Here is a 20,150-nt window from a genome sequence, read left to right as displayed (position 1 = left end):
CAGGATAGTTCAGTCTAAAAACTCTGTTTATTTTTTCTTCTGTCTTTTCTTTTGGGGGATATTTCAATTTAATATCAGTTACCAGGCATTAGCATGGCCTCCGACAACGGTGGCTCAGGTTCTGTTTTCTTTGGAGCTGGCAAAGTGACCACAGGACAACAGCCATTATTCTGAATGGAGAGCATTATACAAAGAAATGGCACGTCCCCTCCGGCCTTCATTTGTTACGTATTTGATGATTTCTTCATATGATGTTTATTGATGACTTTCAGAGAACCACGGTACCAAGTTGGAGCCTCTTTTTTGGCTGACACAGAGTCACAAGAGTCAGGTGTGCACTGAGCTTCTTACGTGGTGGAGAGGACCTTAAGCTCCCCCGATCCTCTGGCTTCTCCCTGGAAGGAGCTGGGTCCCTGCAGTATGCCTCCACACCCAGCAGGCTTTCTGATCTTTATGACGATAACCTTAAGTCTAATTAAAGCTGCTTAGGGTCTTACTGATAGTTCCTGAGGCCCTGTGAAGGAAGAAGTGTGTTATGGTTGTGTTAGTCAAGTTTATGTCCTTGTGACTGAGTACCTGAGATGATCAATTTATAAAGACAAAAGGTTGCTTTTAAAAAATTATTAGCCGGGCGTGGTGGCGCACACCTTTAACCCCAGCACTTGGGAGGCAGAGGCAGGTGGCTTTCTGAGTTTGAGGCCAGCCTGGTCTATGAAGTGAGTTCCAGGACAGCCAGGGCTATACAGAGAAACCCTGTCTCGAACCCCCCCCCCCAAATTAATTTTTTTGAGATTATAATGTGATTACATAATTTCCCCTTCCCTGACCCCCTTAAGCCTTCCTGTGTATCTGCCTGATTTGGTCTCTTTTCAGTTCATGGTTTCTTTTCCTTAAAAAAAAAATTTTTTTTAATGTTTATTTTGTTTTATATATGAGTGTTTTGTCTAAATGTGTTCATGGGTACCATGTGTGTGCTTGGTGCCTGGGAAGGTCAGGAGAGGGCATTGGATGCCCTGGAACTGGAGTTATGAATGTGGGTACCAGGAACTGAGGGACACCAGTATCTGGGTACTCCCCAAGAGCAGTGGGTGCTCGTGACTGCTGAGACACTGCTCTGGCCCTGAGGAATGGTACCTTTGGTCTCACAGTGTAGGGGGTTCTAGCAGGTGACTCATTGTCCCTCTTTGGATTGGGCACGTGGGTGGTGAGTCAGTATATCATGGCAGGAGCACAGAATGGAACAGATCTTGTCATGATCCAGGTGCAAAAGAGAAAGAGGAGTGGAGCCAGGTCCCAGAATTCCTCCCTACCAAAAGCCTCGGCTCTCTAAAACTCATGATGCTGGCCTCAAACTCATAGAGATCCGCCTGCCTCTTCCTTTTGGGTTCTGAGATTAAAGTCATGCACCACTATATCTGGGCTAGGTTCCACATTTTAAAGGTTGTTCCCTCCCCCCAGGACTGGCCTATTGGGGTCTACACCTTTGACACATGGGCCTTTATGAGCAGTTGGCATCTAAGCTACAACATGGAGCATCATGAGAACACGCAGCGTTAGGTGTGAAGACAGATTTAGATTCTCCCTCGATACTTACCTATGAACCTGGACTAGATTTTATCATCTCTGGATCTTAATTAATTCCCTTACTTTTAAGGAAGAGATGGCTAATAGTGAGTGGTCACACCTACAGTGTGAAGCTCATGACTTCTCACCAATACTTCATCATACCCTATGAGGGCATGGGTTTTGTTGGCTTCTTTTCCAAGAGAGAGAGAGAGAGAGAGAGAGAGAGAGAGAGAGAGAGAGAGAGAGAGAGAGAGAGAGAGAGAGAGAAAGAGAGGTTAAGTCAGGATTCAATGGTTGGTCTCTTTGGCTCCAAAGTCAAGTGGAAAATCTTTTTATTCCCTTCATCTTGCTCCTTGCTTGGTTCCTTACCTACATCTGAATTATCAGTGTGTGTGTGTGTGTGGTGTGTGTGTGTTGTGTGTGTGTGTGAGAACTTAGATGGATGGATTTTGGGAAAATGTCATAAAATATGCAAATAGAAGAGACAATTAGGGCTGGTGAGATGGCTTAGTGGGCAAAGGTGCTTGCTGCCAAGCTGGACAACCTGAGTTCAATCCCCAAGATCTACACAGTGGAGGGAGAGGACAAACTGGCCCCTGACTTATGTTCTTCCATGGAGGCATGGAAGTGCCCACACACACACAAAATAACTAAATGTCAAAAGAGAGATGGATGCTATCTCAGTGAAACAAAAAAAAACCCACCCCTTTCAGAAATGATTACAGAATGCGCTAGGTAGACCTGTTTACACGAAATGAATGCTCTCCAAGCCGCACTCAGGAGGTCACATTTCCTGTCTCAGGATGAAAATTCGCAGGAATTCGGAGGGAACTATTTTAGCAGTCATTATTGCAAATTCAGAGTCAGATGTGCTTAGCCTCACAAGGCAAACTGTGTTAGCGGAAAACTACACAGCATTGGATCTGACGGGCCCCCGCTTTCAAGTAGGTAGGACCGGTCTGGAGAGCGCAGTCAGCGGAGAGGAGCCTGGCATCATGGAGAAGCTGTTTGTCTTGGTCTCTGCTCTCGCCCTGCTGGCTTTCTCCTCAGGTAGGTTCTCCTCTCCCCAAGGGCCCGACCTATTTTTACACTGACATAATGATATATAGTGTATATTGACATTTTCCTGCCCTCTCTTTTTGTAAGAGCAAGCTTGTAGAATTATTATTTGTTAAAAGGGAGGTAAATTCCCTTAAGTCTTAAAGAGTGTTTGAGAACTATTTTAAAAAACGCTGACAAGCTTTCAATTGCGTCTTCTTCTAAAGTTCGTGTGAGATCACAGAAGTTTTATATTCTTTTACTGTGCTAATATCTTTTAATATTTGCATGTGATTACCCCCTCCTCATTAATAATTTTGTGACCATACCTTCTCAGTGCGATGTGTGAAGACCAGGTTTAACGCATTTTTAACTGCCACAGACAATAGAACAGGAAATAAATATATATATATATATATATTTTAAAACCATATTCAGGGCTGGGGGTGTAGCTCAGTTGGCAGAGTCCTTGCCTAGCATCTGTGAAGAAGCCCTGAGCTTAGTCTCAGGATGACATTAACTGGCACGGTGGTAAACAACTGTAATTTACTGTAGTATTCAGAAAGATCCGAAGGTTAAGTTCCTCCCAGCTAGACATGGAGTTCAAGCCTGGCCAGCCACAAAACCTTGTCTCAAAACACACAGAAGCAAGCAAGCAAGCAGCACAACAAAACAAAACAAAGAAAAATCAAACCGCGTGTTACATAAATGTCCACTTCAAATAAATGGGTTATTGCAGGGAGTGCGTAGATCTAAACCCCCGAGCTTTTGCTCTGAGTTAACTAGAATAGAAACAATGTAAAATTTCTGAGTCCTCAGAAATGCCACATCCTTTGGGACAGACTTCTTTTTGTATTTTAAAGGAGATTAGACTTGTAAATCCTCTCGGGAATACTAAGGTGGAGTGTGGAATCTCTCAAATGCTTTTCCTGCTTTTTCCAGAAGCCTCCCCGATTCTGACAGAAAAGCAGGCGAAACAGCTCCTGAGGTCCAGGCGACAGGACAGGCCCAACAAACCTGGATTCCCGGACGAGCCCATGCGGGTGAGTGCCTGGCCCTGGGCAATTTTATAGAGCACGTTATCTTCTAAATGGGCATTCATTCGGGGCTGGTTGCAGGGTAGGCTATGAGATGGACCGTTCTGTTACAGACTCAGGAGTAAGACGTGTGATCTTTACTCCTGGAGATGCTGGCTTTACCCACCTACTTAACACAGAAATAGCAGGATCTACAGGAATGTGGAGCGTGTGTCCTAGCGTCCTGAGTGGGCTGCCCTGCATCTCCCTCCTCCGATCTGCTTGCTTAGGAGCTGTTTGCTCTCTTTGGCCGATGCTAACCCACTGCCTGCCTCTTGGACCCCAGGCCAACTAGACTAGCATCCTCACCAGCAATGGCCTCCCTGGGCAGAATCTTCATAGCAGCTGCCCCTGGTTACAGATTTTGTCCTCAGCTCTGCCCTGCAGGGTTATGCTGTTTTCTCAAATCATCTTTTTGAACCCAGGGCATCTGTGATAGTTAATATTGTCCACTTAAGAGGATCTAGAATCACCTCCAAGACAAGCCTCTGGGTTTGTCTGTGAGAGTTTTAAGACTCAGCTAACTGAGGTGGGGAAAGACGCATTCTAAATGTAAGCAGTACCATTAAATGGACTGGTTCTAGACAGCCATTAAGAAAAACAGAAAGGGGGCTGGTGAGATGGCTCAGTGGGTAAGAGCACCCGACTGCTCTTCTGAAGGTCCAGAGTTCAAATCCCAGCAACCACATGGTGGCTCACAACCATCTGTAATGAGACCTGACGCCCTCTTCTGGAGTGTCTGAAGACAGCTACAGTGTACTTACTTATAATAATAAATAAATCTTAAAAAAAAACCCAGAAAGTAATCTAATCTGGGCGTCAGCTTTTATTTATTTTTTAATTGTATATATTTTTAATTTTTTTTGCAATTATAATGTAATTGCGTTATTCCCCTCTCACATACCTCCCCTTTCTCTCTCTCAACTTCATGGCCTTCTTTTCTTTCTTTCTCCCTCCTCCCCAAGACAGGGTTTCAGCCTGTGCTATGTATAACAGTCCTGGAACTCATTTTGTAGATCAGGCTGGCCTCAAACTCACAGAGATCTACCTGCTAAAGTGGGGTTAAATGCATGGGCTACCATGCTCTACTTTTCTTTAATTGTTCTTACACACACACACACACACACACACACACACACACAAATACAGAAATACAACCTGCTCCCCACTGCCCTCCCAAGACTTTTACTGGGCTGGAAATGTATCTCAGTGGTAGAATGCTTGTCTGGAACCAAGGTCCTAGATTTGATGGCCAGCATTGAAAGAAAAACAAAAAAAGACGGTCAAACTAGATTTGAATCTTTCTGTTCACTTTGCTTCTTCTCTCATTCTTCGTTTGTTTTATATTTACTTATTTAGTGATGCGCGTGTGCACACGGAGGCAGAGGGCCACTTGTAGGAGCTGGGTCTCTCCTTCTATCATGTATGGCTCAGGCCTGAACTCAGGTTATCAGGCTTGGCAGCAAGCACTTTTACCTGCTGAGCCCTGCACATAGCTTGAATCTCTTGATTCTCTAAGTGTGTATGGGGGAAGTTTCCTTACATTACTATACACCATTACCCGCAGCTGCCGTTCCTGCACTGGGGATCGAATGGAGAGCCTTGCATGTATAAAGCAAGCATTCTACCCATAAGCTAACATCCCAATCTCTGAGGTTTTCTCTGACAGCACCTGCACCTGGCTCATCTTGAACTCTGTGGGGAAACAGCCTTGGCCCTTCCTGAGGGCTCTCCGTAGGCCTTTATGTGCAGGTGTTTGGACCGTTGAAGCTCAGTTTCCTGTCTCCTGCAACGGTGTGGCCCTTGGCCCTGCACTCTGCATTGTGTGGTCCTCTTGCCTCTTAGAAGCTTCTGAGTACACACACTCCTTTGCTGACACTGTGCCTCTTCCTGGCTTGGGGCCATGGCCTGCCTCAACCCCTGAGATCACACACACACTGGATTTCAGAGCAAAGCATAGTGGCCCTGTGCTTGTCAGCGTGCCATGGGAATGTCAGTGAGGTCCCAGGGCCAGGCAGGGTCAGGGGCTGGAGGTCAGAGCTGTACAGTGGGTGGACATCATCCACGGGCCCTTGGCTCCTGAAGAGTCATGGCTTCCTTCCGACGTCCCCTTTCTCCGATGTTCCCTTTCTCTCTTTCTCTCTTGTGTTTTTTTGTTTTGTTTTGTTTTTTTGAGATAGGGTTTCTCAACATAGCCTTGGCTATCCTGGAACTCACTCTGTAGATCAGGCTGAACTTGAACTCACAGAGATCTACCTGACGCTGTTTCCTGAGTTCTGGGATTAAAGGTCTGTGCCACCATGTCTGGCTTACACCTATGGGTTCTGAAAAAGGCTTTTGCAGAATATATGTGTCAGACTATCTGTTATCCTTTCTCCATGTTTCTCTTTGGGCCTTGACTGGAGCCCCTTGGGCTACTTGGAATGATGCCCACAGAAGGCTCTCTCAGGGTCAGGTTGGGTGTCCCCTGGACATCATTGCAACATGGTTGGGGTTTGGTGTTGCACACATGGTGGAACCATCCAGGGGTTTCGAGCAGGGTTCTGATAATGATTAGGTCAGTGAATCAGAGATTCAGAATACAGAGCTTCTTAGATGCTGGCCTTCAGATGCTGTACGTGGGAAATAGCCAGGGAGATTGTAGGACATATATTACATCTCCTCGTCATGGACTTGGTGGACTTGGGCACATGAGTACAGTTGACAGCTTTGGGGCGGGGGAAGGCATGTGCCCCTGGAAACTAAGCCTGGAGACCCCTATGCTTACTGTCAACTTATGGTGCTGAAACGTTGACTAGTGGGGTTGTCTTATGTTGTTTCTTGCTAAGTGACTAGCTAGAAGAAAACTGGTTCAGAGAACAGAGAACCATGGAAGAAGATAATGGGTGGCGCTTTAGGGATGTGTGTTGATTCAAAAGAAAAACACTTGTGGAGATTTGCAGTCTTTCCTCATGAAGGGCCAGGTGCGGTGTTTGTCATTGTGACCCTTGGCTTCAACACTGAACAGGCTGGCGTGTGCAGAGTCACAGGCTTATTGGACACAGGTTCAAACTACCCATGCACACCGTGGCCTTGACTGTTTGAAGCAGTTCCTGTGTGTTTCCCGCCCCTGACCACGCGCTAGTGATGCTCAGGCTAGTGCCTACCTGGGGGAAGCAGGGGGAACAGGACCCTTGATGGAGGAAGTTGGGGGCCTGGAGGGAAAAAGGAACAGATATTAAGAGGGAGAGAGAAGGCCCTGGGTGAGGTGGGAGACTTTAAATGTATGGAGGCAGCCAGGATGCAAGTGGATAAGGACCACTGTGTGGGGAAGATAAAGAGAGAGGCCAGAGAGAGGGGCAGGTGGCTGGTCCCTGGTCTAGGAAACAGCTGACACCCGGGTCTGAACACACTTGGCCTTGGGTTTGAAGCTAGTTTCGCAGCGTGCTGTTTCCTCCGCAATCCCCAACCACACGAAGCCATCCGTGTTAGCGGGTTTCTGGAAGGAATTGATACTGGCAGGTGATACACAATGGGGGTGATCGTGGCTGTCAAGAGAGGAAAGTCACCCCTAGAATCTAGAAGCTGCTGTCGTAGAGCAACAGGCTGTGACTGGCTGTGACGGTTGTTTATCATTAACTCGCCTCCAGATTTTTGGAGATTTGGGAGAGTAGGGTCTGGACTTCACGAACATGGGGTGAGAGCTCCCCGAGGGCTGGCAGTTCATTTAGGGACATGCCACACGGAGACAGGTAGATTTGACTGAGTTGTCACGGTGACTCTACTGTGTCAGAGGACTTGGGGGCCTAATGGAGCCTCATGGAGCTTACAGAGGCCTAGACCAACCCCATAACCCAACCCTGTTTGAAGACAATGGCACGAAGATGGGCCTACTGGAAGAGAGAGCAGGCATGAAGATGGGGCTACAGGAAGAGAGAGCAGGCATGAAGACGGGGCTATGGGAAGAGAGAGCAGGTATGAAGATGGGGCTACGGGAAGAGAGAGCAGAACAGGAAAGCAGTTTGAAGCCCAAATGTCCCCACAGGATCATGTTTTGAATATCTGTTCCTCAGCTGGCACTGAGACCCGGCTGGTGGTGGAAGCAAAACAAAGCAAACACCCCCAAAACAAAAGGGGTATACCTCTGAAAGTTAGACCTGGCCCCTGGTTCCTGCCTTGCTTTATCTGATCCTCGGTTCCTCATGACAGGAACTGTCCCACACTCTGGCTGCCTTGAACTGATACCGGCGATGTCTTCCCCACCGAGAGGGACTAAATAAACTCTAAAACTGTGTGCCAAAATAAATCTTCCATAGGTCTTTTAAAGATTTATGTATTTATTTTATGTGTATGAGTACACTGTAGCTGTACTGATGGTTGTGAGCCACCGTGTGGTTGCTGGGAACTTGAATTCAGAACCTCTCTGCTCGCTCCGGTCGGCCCCGCTTGCTCCGGTCGGCCCTGCTTGCTCCAGCCTAAAGATTTATTATTATTATATCTAAATACACGGTAGCTGTCTTCAGACACACCAGAAGAGGGCATTGGATCTTATTACAAATGGCTGTGAGCCACCATGTTACTGCTGGGAACTGAACTCAGGACCTGTGGAAGAGCAGTCAGTGCTCTTAACCACTGAGCCATCTCTCCAGTCCCCTAAATCTTCTTTTAAAAAAGATTTTATCTATATTTTCAGTCATTCGTATTTGCCTGTACCTGTGTGGGGTGATGTGCATGTGGATGCAGGTGCCCCCAAAAAGTCAGAGCTAAGAGATTCCCCTGGAGATGCAGTAAGAGGTGGTTGAGAGCTACCCATCATGGGCGCCGGGAACTGAACTCTGGTCCTCTGGGAGAGTGGTAAGTGTTCTTAACCGTTGGGCTGTCTGTCCAACCTATATCATTCCTAGGTACTGAGGTCACAATGATGTGAGAGGAACCAACACGGAATGACTTCTGCCCCGCAGGAGAGGGGTTATAGCCCTGTTGGCTTTTCCTTTTCTTTCCCAGCACACCTGGCTTCTCTGTTTGGCTCTGGCGCTCTGGTTGCTAAGTCTCTTAGGACCTCCATACCAAGCACTTCCCACCCCCCTACCCCCCATTTCTCCTTCTGTTTCACGGCTCTGCAGCTGGGTTCCCCCTGTCAGATTTTTAGCATTATGCTGCTTAGATGCCAGAGTATCCTGGGCTCTGCCTTCCCTGTTCTCCAGTCCTGTGGCTTGACTCTTACCTCTTTACCAAAGAGATGGCAGCAGGCTTCTGCCTGCCGCCTGACCTCTCTCAGGAGCTCTGGACTGGTTGAATCCAACTTCCCTAACTGTGCTTGAATATCTAATAGGCATCTCTGATGTCACAGCTCCAAAAGGAATTTCTGATTTTTTTACTCACAATGGCTACGGCTCTAGCCTTCCACATTGGGGTGCGTGGCACCACCCCAATTCTGGAGCCCGGCTCCTCATCCTCCATTGTCCTCGTGACAGCTATGAGTAGAACAAGCAGTAGCCCTGTGTATGACATTCGTGCCTCCCCACTGAGTCCTCTCGTTCCAGCCTTTAGTTTCCTGAGGATCTATAAGCACAGAGGCCTGTTGGTCCTTCATCATTATTGTCCTGACTCTGCTCCAGCCTTGCCGGTTGCTGTACTGTGCCTCCACCATGTCATCCGAAGGACACTCCTTGGCCAGCTCACCTGCTTGCAGGGGTGGTAACTAGGTCGTGCTTAGGCTTTTTCTGCAGTGTGGTTGTTTCCATTCAACACAATGTATTCCAGCTCGTTAAATAGTAAGTGATGTGCCTTAGAACCGTATTACAACTTACTTGCTCTTTTTCTGAACAAAGTGCATTTTAGGTATCAACCCTATGTGATAGAACTCCCCACACATGGGGCTGGGGAAATGGCTCAGAGGTTAAGAGCACTTGTCTGCAGTCTGTAACTCCAATCTTAGGGGATTCATTGCCATGCTGTCTTCTGGCCTCTGAGGGCACCAGGCATGCACATGGGGCAGGACATACATGCAGGCAAATAAACATACATATAAGGCAATGAAATAAAACTCATCGTACACTTGTGTGTTTTTCAGGTTCAGTGAAAAAAAAAAAAGAAATTTCTCAGAGTTTCATATGCTTTCCATTATACTAGGTACTGCCAAATTGTAACAAGGTCTGCCCTCAGTGTGTATAAGATCTCTCGATCTCTCTCTCTCTCTCTCTCTGACAGGGTCTCACTATGTAGCTCTGGCTGTCTTGAACTTGCTAAGTAGGTCAGACTGATTTCAAACCCAGAAATACACCTTCTTCTGCCTTCTGAGTGCTAGGATTAAAGATGTGCGTCACCATGCTCAGTGGCTTAGTCAGGGTTTTTATTGCTGCACAAAACATCATGACCAAGAAGCAAGTCGGGGAGGAAAAGGTTTTATTTAGCTTACACTTCCACATTGCTGTTCATCACCAAAGAAACTCACATAGGGCAGAAACCTGGAGGCAGGAGCTGATGCAGAGGCTATGGAGGATGCTGCTTACTAGATTGCTTCCCCTGGCTTGCTCAGCTTGCCTTCTTAGAGAACCCAGGACCAGCAGCCTAGGGATGGCACCACCCACAATGGACCCTTCCACCTTGATCACTAATTGAGAAAATGCCTTACAGTTGGATCAAGGGAGGTTTCTTTCTCTGTGTGCCAAGTTGACACACAAAACCAGCCAGCACACCCAGCATCTTATACTCCTTTAAAACTTATTTATTATTTTTGTGCTTGTTCATGACGAGTGTCTGTGGGTGCACTACGGTGTTTATCTGGTGGTCAGAGTTTGTGGAGTTGGTTCTCCTCTTCCACCTTTCTGTGGGTTCCAAAGATTGGACACTGGTCACCAAACTTGTATAGCAAGCACCTTTCCCCTCTGATGTGATGCATCTTGGTAGCCCACTTTCCTCTACTCTTTTTTTTTTTTTCCAGACAGGGTTTCTCTGTTGTAGTCCTGGCTGTCCTGGAACTCACTTTGTAGACCAGGCTGGCCTCGAACTCAGAAATCTGACTGCCTCTGCCTCCCAAATGCTGGGATTAAAGGCGTGCACCACCACTGCCCGGCTGTGTGTATCTATTTCTTAGGGCTGCTGTAATGGACTGTGGTAAAGTAGCAATTTATTTATTTAAAGATTTATTTATTTATTTATTTAATGCATAGGAGTACACTGTAGCTGTATAGATGGTTGTGAGCCATCATGTGGTTGCTGGGAATTGAACTGAGGACCTCTGCTCGCTCACCAGGCCAAGACTCTCCCCTCCCTCTCCCTCTCCCTCTCCCCCTCCCCCTCCCCTCCCCTCCCCTCCCCCTCCCCCTCCCCCTCCCCCTCCCCCTCCCCCTCCCTGTCCATCTGTCTATCTCTGACTGATACCTAGAGATTAGGATGTAAAGCTCTCAGCTACTGCTCCATGGCTGTGCCTGTCTCTTTCCCACCATGGTTATCATAGATTAACTGTAAGCAAGCTTCAGTTAAATGCTTTCTTTCATAAGAGTTACCTTGGTCACGGTGTCTCTCTACCCCACAGGCATTACACCATTTTATGTTCTCATAATAAGAAGGGAAAGCACAACCCAATAAGCTATGTTGAGAGCTGAGGGTGTGTGTGTGCGTGTGTGTGCATGTTCACGTGTCTGTGCATCTGTACATGTGCATGCACGAATGTGTGTGACAGACTGCATCTACAAAGCTTTTATTATATTGTTTTATTTGTGTGTGTGTGTGTACATTTATACTTTTTCGTGTATTCTTGTGTGTGTGTGTAGGCCAGGGTCAACCTTGAGTATCGTTTTTCAGGAGCTGTCTGCCTTGCATTTTGAGATAGGGGCTCTTGTAGGCCTGGAGTTCCCCAAGTAGGTTAGACAGGCTCGCCAGTGAGCCCAGAGGTCTGCCTGACTTAGTGTCCCCAGCACTGGGAGTAAAAGTATACACTATGATGCCTGGGTTTTTAAATGTGGCTTCTGGGGAGCGAGCTTAGGATCTCATGCTCTCGAGGCAGGGACTTTACCAATGGAACTCTCTGATCTGCCAGTTTTCTATTTTATTATTATGGATAAGTTCAGTAACTTTCTCCACAGACAGACCCAGACCCACCCAGCCTCTCCTGAGGCAAGCCCTTCCCCGAGTGGAGGTAAAGGCTTTGCTGACAAGAGCTACCTCTCCAGCTCTGTAGCATAACATTTGAGTTATTCTATTTTATAATTAAGTATTGTCATTGACTTCTTGCTTGGTCCAGTTTGTAAATTAAACTTCATTAATAGGCCTTTGCGAATAGGAAAAAATACGGTCTGTGGAAATTCAGCACCAGTTGCGTTTTCAGACATCCACTAGGGGGCGCTGAGAAGATATCTCCTGTGGATCGCGAGACTGTCTTACTCATCTACAAAACAATGCTGTACACTTCACTAAACACACCCGCGTGAAAGCGGATTTCTAGAAAAAGGCTCAGAGAGATAATGGGTTAACTGTCAACCCTGCCATCTCGCTGAGTGTTGAAGCTGGTGCTTTGGTGATCTTTATATTTAATACTTAAATTTTTGTTTATTTAAAAAGATTATTTAAAAAAAATTTAAATTATGCCTTTGTGTGCTTGTCTGTGTGTAGGTATGCATGCATGTGTGTGTATGTGTATACATGTGTATATATCTGAGTTCCGGGAACTGAACTTGGGTCTTTTGCAAGGACACTATGTGTTCTTAATCACTGAGCCACCCCAGCCCTCAATTTTGACATTGGTTGTCCTATTAGATTGTTCTAAATCGCTTTAGGAGATGGACAGTTTGTTTCACTTCTGAGCCTCCAGAACCAAGCCAATGATCGGTGTTTAGTAAATGCTAGCCGTGTCTCTGCTTCCTGGGGAGGTTGGGGTGTGTGTGTGTACTCAGCAGGATAGAATTTTTCCTTGAGTGAATCTCAAGGAAATCTCTTCAGTTGCCTCAATTAAACTCATTAAGATCCTCTCATCTTGCCAAATCTTAGGGAAGAATTTGTTTGCCCATTGCCAGGCAGAACCAGGCAGATTCCTTAAGAAGGATGACATTGAGGCTTCTGCCATGTCCTTTGTGATCATCTCTGTTTTTAAGTGCTCCTGTGCCCTGGGGATTTGTCTTTCTGGGAAGCTGGGCTGTCTTTGGCTTGTCTTCCTTTCAGGTGTGCTCTTACTGGGTGCAGATAAATCACACTGGCTTTAAGGTAAGTGGCCTTTGTATATATGCTTTCATGTTTAGCACCATGATGACTGTCCCAGGAACTCCACCACCCCTTTATTCCCATGATCTCAAAGATGGTTCAGAAGAGCTGAGATGTCAGCGCATACTGGCTTTCCTGGGACGCGGAGCCTTCAGGGGAATCCAGGACAGTTCACTTCTGAGCCATCCTCCAGCCTGTGTGATTACCTTTGACTAATGAGCAAAATAAATCCTCCCGAATGTCAATGGGCCTGTAATCCTGCCCAAATGTCATAGGAAAGGATGGAGACATCTTGGAAAGAGTTCATGCCTTGATAGGCTGTTTGCTATGTCATTCTTGGGTCAGGTCAGGCTCTGCTGAGCTTCTCATTTCATTATCATGCCACTCCAGGGAGGGTCTAAGTGTAGTTTCCATTCCAATTACTGGGAAAAGATTCACTTTAAATCATTACAATGAGCATTTGACATGGAACACAAATACGAGTTTTTGTTTTTGTTTAATTTCTTCCCTCCCTGGAGAAGGGAATCTAAAGAAATGAAAACCTGTTTTCCATCTCCCTCTCCTTTCTTAGTCCAGGAACATTTGAGAGGGTCATTAGTACTGGGTCACTTCTGACTCGGCCAATGCAATTGTTGAATTTGTGGTTTTTAGCTGACTTGTAGTTGGGCTTTTCATCTTTGACTAATGACTGCTTTCAGGCCTTTGTGGCAGATTCATTTCCCCAACATTTAAAATAAATACTGAAGTGTCATGGAAACCGGGGCTGGCTTCTTTCTTGTTCTCAGTGTGTGTCTATTTTGGTGGCTTTTCTTCAGTGATGACTTCAGCTGCTGTGAGACAGACACTGACTTTTGCTTTTATGTAGATTTGGCTATTACAGCAAAGACAATCGACACAGACAGCGAGGGACCCTCCAAGGAGGCATCAGTGAGACAGAAAGCAACCTCTTCATGTAAATTCATTTATATATCTCTTCAGCGAGTGGTACTGAGGCCCTACTGTGTACCAGGCACTAAACCACACACTCGGTGTACCGTGGCTGTTGTCCTAAAAAAAAATGCACAAATAAAACCTATCCTGGGCTGGGTAGCATGTGCCATAGTCCTAGCTCTTCAGAAGACCAAGGTAGAGAATCCTCGGAGCCTGGGATTTGTTTGTTTTTGAGACCCTGTTTCTCTCTGTAGCCCTCTCCCTACTTAAAAATTACTCTATGGACTTCTTTTTATTTTATGTATAGAGGTGTTTTGCTTGCATGTATGCATGTATGTATGTATGCATGTATGTATGTATGCATGTATGTGCACCATGTGTGTGCAGTGTTCCTAGAGGCCAGAACATAGATCTAATCTGCATATGAAAGAGAACATGCGCTGCTTGTCTTTCTGAGTCTGGGTTGTAACCTCACTCAGTGTAAATTTTTCTGGTTCTGAAAAAGCAGTAGATGCTACAAAGTGGGTGGGAATGGTTTATCTGTGTGTGTGTGCCTTAGGCCCCTGTCAAGAGGAATGTTAAACATCTCGTTCCACAGAATACTTCATTTCTTTTTCTTTTTCTTTGAGGTGGGACCTCACATTAAGCCTACGCTGGCCTGGAATCTATTGTTGCTTGGCTGGCCTTGAGTGTATGGTGATTCTCCTGTCTCGGCTTGCAGTGTGCTGGGTTTACATACAGCACACAGCCACGACGGCTGGCTTTTCTATGAGTGTGTGTTCACTTATATGATGTGCGTGCGCGAATGTTTTCCTATGCAGCTATGCCTGGACAGCTGTGTGCACATGTAAGCCAGAGGTCCTCAGCTGCTCGCCACCTTGTGCTTTGGAGATAGGGGCTCTCACTGAAGCCAGGGTTCACTTATTCTGAGATCCTCAGGATCCTTCTGTCCTTGACCCATCAGTGCTGGAATTATGGGCATGCACTATCATGCCTGTTTTTGTTTAGTGCAGGGGCTGGGAACTGAACTCGGGTCCTAATCTTGTATGGCAAGTATTTTGCCAACTGAGCTATTTTCTAGCTTCATCCCCTTTTCTCTTTTCTTTTTTCTTTTTTTAAAAAAAGATTTATTTGTTTATTATATATATGTAAGCACACTGTAGCTATCTTCAGACACACCAGAGGAGGGCATCTGATCTCATTACTGGTGGTTGTGAGCCACCATGTGGTTGTGTGGGACGCCTGACTCGCCAGCAAGAAAGACACCACAATAGGATCCTTCTGCATACGTTTATTGGGCTGCGCATTGACTGTGTAGGCGAAAGACCCTGAGCCCTGGGCCTCTCTTATATACTATCAGTTCTCATCCATGCACAGCAGGCCACGCCACCTCACCAGGCACGCAGCTTCAGCTAATCAGGGCAGCAGGGGCATATCTCCACCAAAATGGCTTCGCCAGTAACCTGGTACACCTGCGCAGCTCTCTCGATGTTTGTGGCTTATATGAGGAAGTCAGGTGCAAGTCATACGACTTAGCTGCAGTCCCTGGCGCCTTTGGGATTGCCGCCACACCCGCTCCCCACATGGTTGTGGGATTTGAACTCAGGACTTCCTCCTCTCCTCTCCTCTCCTCCCCTCCCCTCCCCTCCCTCCCCTCCCTCCCCCCTCCCCTCCCCTCCCCTCCCCTCCCCTCCCCTCCCCTCCCCTCCCCTCCCCTCCCTCCCCCCTCCCCTCCTCTCCTCTCCTCTCCTCTCCTCTCTTCCCCTCCTCTCCTCTCTCCCTCTCTTCTTCCTCTCTCCCTCTCTTCTTCCTCTCTTACTCTCTCTCTCTCTCTCTCTCTCTCTCTCTCTCTCTCTCTCTGAAACAGGGTTTCTCTGTGTAACAGTCCTGGCTCTCCTAGAACTCTCTTTGTAGACCAGGCTGACCTTGAACTCACAGAGACCCACCTGCCGTTGCCTCCTGAGTGCAGGGATTAAAGGAATGAGCCACCACAGCCAGCTCACCTTCTTCTTTTTTAAGAATTGTTTAGTTCTGGCTGTAGAGTTCCTAGAGGACATTTTCAAAACATCAAAACTTCAAATTGTACCCTCTGTTAAAGGCTTTTCAGTGCTGTAGGAAGGCTTAAGATATTTCTGATATAGACACGTATCAAAAGCATTTAATCTCGTCACAAATACTATATTACTAAATATGTCCACTCTCTCCCATGGTGAAATACCACTTTTTTGGTTAACAGCCACTGTTTTTTTTTTTTTTTTTTTTTAGCGTTACTTTAAAATATTTTTGTGGTTCTGTTTCACACACCCTTTGGAGTGAGTCACACCTCATGGTTATAGCATCCAGGGTCCTTTCTGAGTGGGGTTGACCCCTGCAGGCTGTCCCCCTTTGGTTCCCTTGCTGGCTGGCTTCTCATTGGACTGTGTGAAAGCCTGAGGTAAGAAGGGGGCCAGCTGGGTGTGTGCCACACAACTTTTGATTCCAGCATTTGGGGGCAGAAGCAGACAGATCTCTGTGAGCTTGAGGCAAAGCCTGGTCTATGTAGTGAGATCCAGGAGCCTCTCAATGCCGTGTGTTTGTCTCTTCAGGAGTATATGCATCATCTCCTGGCCCTGGAGCACCGTGCTGAGGAGCAGTTTCTGGAGCACTGGCTGAATCCTCACTGCAAGCCGCACTGTGACAGGAACATTGTCCATCCTGTGTGAAGGACCTGGGGCCAGCTCGGTATGTCCTAGGCCTTCTGTTGGAGACGGTGACTGTTGGAAATATGTTCATGGTAGGGAGGTTTCTTGGGGGGGCAGTGTGCTCAGAGGTCAGTGTGTCGGTTGCGTGTTGTTTAGGGGGTGTCAAGGGAGCCAGGCAAGGAGGAAAGCAGGGAACTTACTGGTCACCAAGAGATCTCAGATGGGGAGGGGATGATACCCTATTTACCAGCTAGGTAAGATCTGTCTGTGCATGCAATTCCTATAGAGGCCACAAGAGGGCATCAGATCCCCTAGGACTAGAGTTAGAGCAGTTGTGGGCCACCATGTGGGTGCTGGGAATTGAAACTGAGTTATCAGCCAGTGCTCTTAACAGTTGAACCATCTCTTTCCCTCTCCCAGCCCCTTCTCTACTGTAATGGTACAGGAATGCTCCCTTCAGAATATCACCTGGTAGTTTGTAGACCTTCTCCCTACCACCTTATTACCCTGGTGTCATTGATGGCGTGAACTTTGACCCCATTTTATGGAGGAGCTGACTGGGTATTATGGAGCACCCAGGCACAGAAAGGGCTGGTATGGAATGAATGCAGACTGTTGCTTGGTCCTGTCCAAGATGTTCCTGGGACGAAGCCTTGCAGAGGGCAAGAGGATGTGGAAGAGAGCAAAGTTCTACTCTGGAGGATCAAGGGTTGGGCTAACTCCCCTCTTCCATTCTTTCTGGCACCAGAGCCCTATTCCGAGTCGGCTTCCTCTGATGTGCCTGGGGTTAACTAGAGTTGTTCTGTTCAGAGTTCGGGCCTTGGCAGCTTCCACAAGCTGCTTGTTTTCAATAGGCCAATCAAAGACACAATTAATGGAGAAAGGCAGGAAAATGAGACTTCTACCATGGGAGCACCCTGGGAAGGGGCACAGTGGTGACTCCCGTGACTCCTGTGTTCACTTTTAGGGTCCTGACTTGAGGTCTAGTTTAAGTAGAGGGATGCTTTGCTAAGGGGTCTTGGTCAAAGTGTGGTCTGTCAATCATCCGTGTCTAAGCTCCAGTCTCTGCCACAAGGTGACAAGGGGACAAAACCTTGTGAAATCTCTTCCTTGCAGACAGTTCCTCCTCTCGCAGGCACTGGGCTTCAGTCCTTCCTTCTCCCAGCATGGTATCCTAGAGAAATTTCAATTTCCCTCTCCAGCCTCGAAGAACTTGTATGTAGACTAGGATGACCTTGAACTTCTGATCCATCTTTCCAGTGCTCCCAAGTACTGTGATTATAGGACTGTGCAGTTCTGGGGACCAAATACAGGGCTTCATGCATGCTGGGCAGTGCTCTAACCACTGAGCTTTATCGTCAGCTCCACAAGTGTCTCCGTAGAATGTTTATTTCTGCCAGGATGGCTGCATATGACTTCCAGGCTGCCATTTCCTCCTAGATCAAGGGCCTCGTCTTCCATCACAGAAAACTCTTGGTTTCTTCTAGAAAACAGAACTGTGGAGGCAGGTGAGATGGCTCAGCTGGCAAAGACACTTAACGCTAAGACACTTGCCGTTAAGCTTGATGATTTGAGTTTGAATCCTGGGACCCACAGGGTAGGAGAGGATTCCCACACAATGTACTCTCGTGCTTTGATATCTACATCTATACTGCGACATGCACACACACACACACACACACACACACACAAACACACACACACACACACATACACAGTACGCATACACGCATGCGCACGAGCACACACACAAATTCCAAAAAGGAAACAGAATTGTGGGGTGCCTAGGGGCTTAGACTCTGGCTAGAGTGGGCTGACCATTCTGCATCTTAACTCTGTAGCAAGCTACTTCTCTTTCAGTTTCTGTTTCTGAATCTATTTGTTTGTTTGTTTGTTTGTTTGTTTTTTCCAGACAGAGTTTCTCTGTATAACCCTGGCTGTCCTGGAACTCACTTTGTAGACCAGGCTGGCCTCAAACTCAGAAATCGGCCTGCCTCTGCCTCCCAAGTGCTGGGATTAAAGTTGTGCACCACCACGCCCGGCTATTTTTTAAAAAAGATTTATTTATTTATTTCATGTATGTGGATATACTGTTACCGACTTCAGACATACCAGAAGGTGGCATCAGATTTCCATTACAGATGGTTATTGAGTCACCATGCAGTTGATGGGAATTGAACTCAGGACCTCTGGAAGAACAACCAGTGCCCTTAACCGCTGAGCAGTCTCTCCAGCCCTTGTTTCTGCATCTACACATTGGGATGATGTTGTCTTTGGACCTGGTCCTCAGTGAATGACTCCTCCCCCTCCTCCTCCTCTTCCTCCTCCTCCTTCTCCTTCTTTTTTTCCTCCTCCTCCCCTTTCCCCTCCTCTTCCTCTTCTTGTTGTTTTGAGACAGGGTTTCTCTGTGTAGTTCTGGCTATCCTGGAACTCACTCTGTAGACCAGGCTGGCCTAGAACTCAGAGAGATCTGTCTGTCTCTGCCTTCTAAGAGCTGGGATTAAAGGCGTACACCACCACCACCTGGCAATGACTGACTTCTTAAAGGAAATCATGGGATTCCACAAAGGTGTCATTTCAGACAGCTCCCACATACATGGAGAGTGGGAAGCAGTAGGGACACAGGTGGCTGAGTCTGGAATTTGGAATCAACAGCTTGTGGATCCTGAGTGTAGTAGTGAAAAGCCAGCCTGACTGCTCTCTGTTTCCCCTGTGAGATGCGGAGAGTGGCAGCCTCTCCTTTTGTTGTCCCAAGGATCCAAGAAGTTGGAGATGGCTCAGTGGTCCAGAGGGCTTGCTGCTCTCCCAGACCGCTTGGGTTCAGTTCCCAGCACCCATGGCAGGAGGCTCACAATCTCCTATGTAACTCTAGCTCCAGGAAAATCTGATGCCTTCTTCTGGACTCCTGGCACACCTGATCTATACACATGTGTACACATACAGATACACAAATACATAAATAAATAAAACAAATCTTTAAAAATTGGTTCACACACGGGGTTTGTTTGTTTGTTTTAGGAGATAACAGCTGGTGGCTTCTTCTCCTCTTTCTTCCACCACCACTACCATTACTTCCACTACAACCACCACCACCACCACCACTACAACCATCATCATCACCACCACCACCACCACCACCACCGACATCACCACCATCACCGACATCACTACTACCACCACCACCACCACCATCACCACCACCACCACCACCACCACCATCACCACCACCACCACCACCACCACCACCACCACCACCACCACCACCATTATTCTAACATTATTTTCTCATTCCTTTCTTTTCCAGCAAGCACGCTGACAGGCAGTGATCCAGAGACTGCTGGGGCAGAGAGAAGCTTATCTTCTATTTAATCTGAAGCCTTAGAAACAATGCCTTCTGACCTCAAGAACCCGTGGCCCTTAGTGAGCAGGCCGGAAGTTGCCTTGGGGAGAAATGATGAACATGTATTCTGCTCCATTTTACTAACCCGCTTACATTGTGAAAACTAACGGCTTGAAGCTCCTGACGGCCTTCCTGCCAGTTCACAAGTGTAGGCAGAACCCAGTCCTTCCTTAGAAGAGGAAAGTGCCTCACGTGGGGCTGCTGAGTTTTGGGTCATCTGCATTTTCCTTTCTTTGCTGAACTAATAAAGGCTGGTGCTTAGTCTTTCTGTGCATCTCTTTC

The 20,150-nt window shown here is 47.1% G+C and overlaps 1 protein-coding gene and 1 pseudogene across 1 annotated transcript; one reads left to right on the top strand and one right to left on the bottom strand.

The window, feature by feature from the left end:
• The first annotated feature begins 2,452 nt into the window (after positions 1 to 2,452).
• CUNH17orf67 (chromosome unknown C17orf67 homolog) lies at positions 2,453 to 20,114 on the top strand. The gene is made up of 4 exons (XM_021175432.3): positions 2,453 to 2,616; positions 3,547 to 3,647; positions 16,373 to 16,508; positions 19,773 to 20,114. The coding sequence occupies exons 1-3, from the start codon at positions 2,562 to 2,564 to the stop codon at positions 16,487 to 16,489; spliced, it is 273 nt and encodes a 90-aa protein (XP_021031091.1). The 5' UTR covers positions 2,453 to 2,561; the 3' UTR covers positions 16,490 to 16,508; positions 19,773 to 20,114.
• On the bottom strand, positions 14,287 to 14,390 carry LOC115032718 (U6atac minor spliceosomal RNA; annotated as a pseudogene).
• Positions 20,115 to 20,150: the final 36 nt, after the last annotated feature.

This window comes from Mus caroli, unplaced genomic scaffold, assembly GCF_978045245.1.
Source record: "Mus caroli unplaced genomic scaffold, Mus_caroli_1 scaffold_13, whole genome shotgun sequence".
NCBI classification, from domain to species: Eukaryota; Metazoa; Chordata; class Mammalia; order Rodentia; family Muridae; genus Mus; species Mus caroli.
The sequence above is the reverse complement of the archived record's forward strand: the minus strand, read 5'-3'. Positions and strand labels throughout refer to the sequence as shown.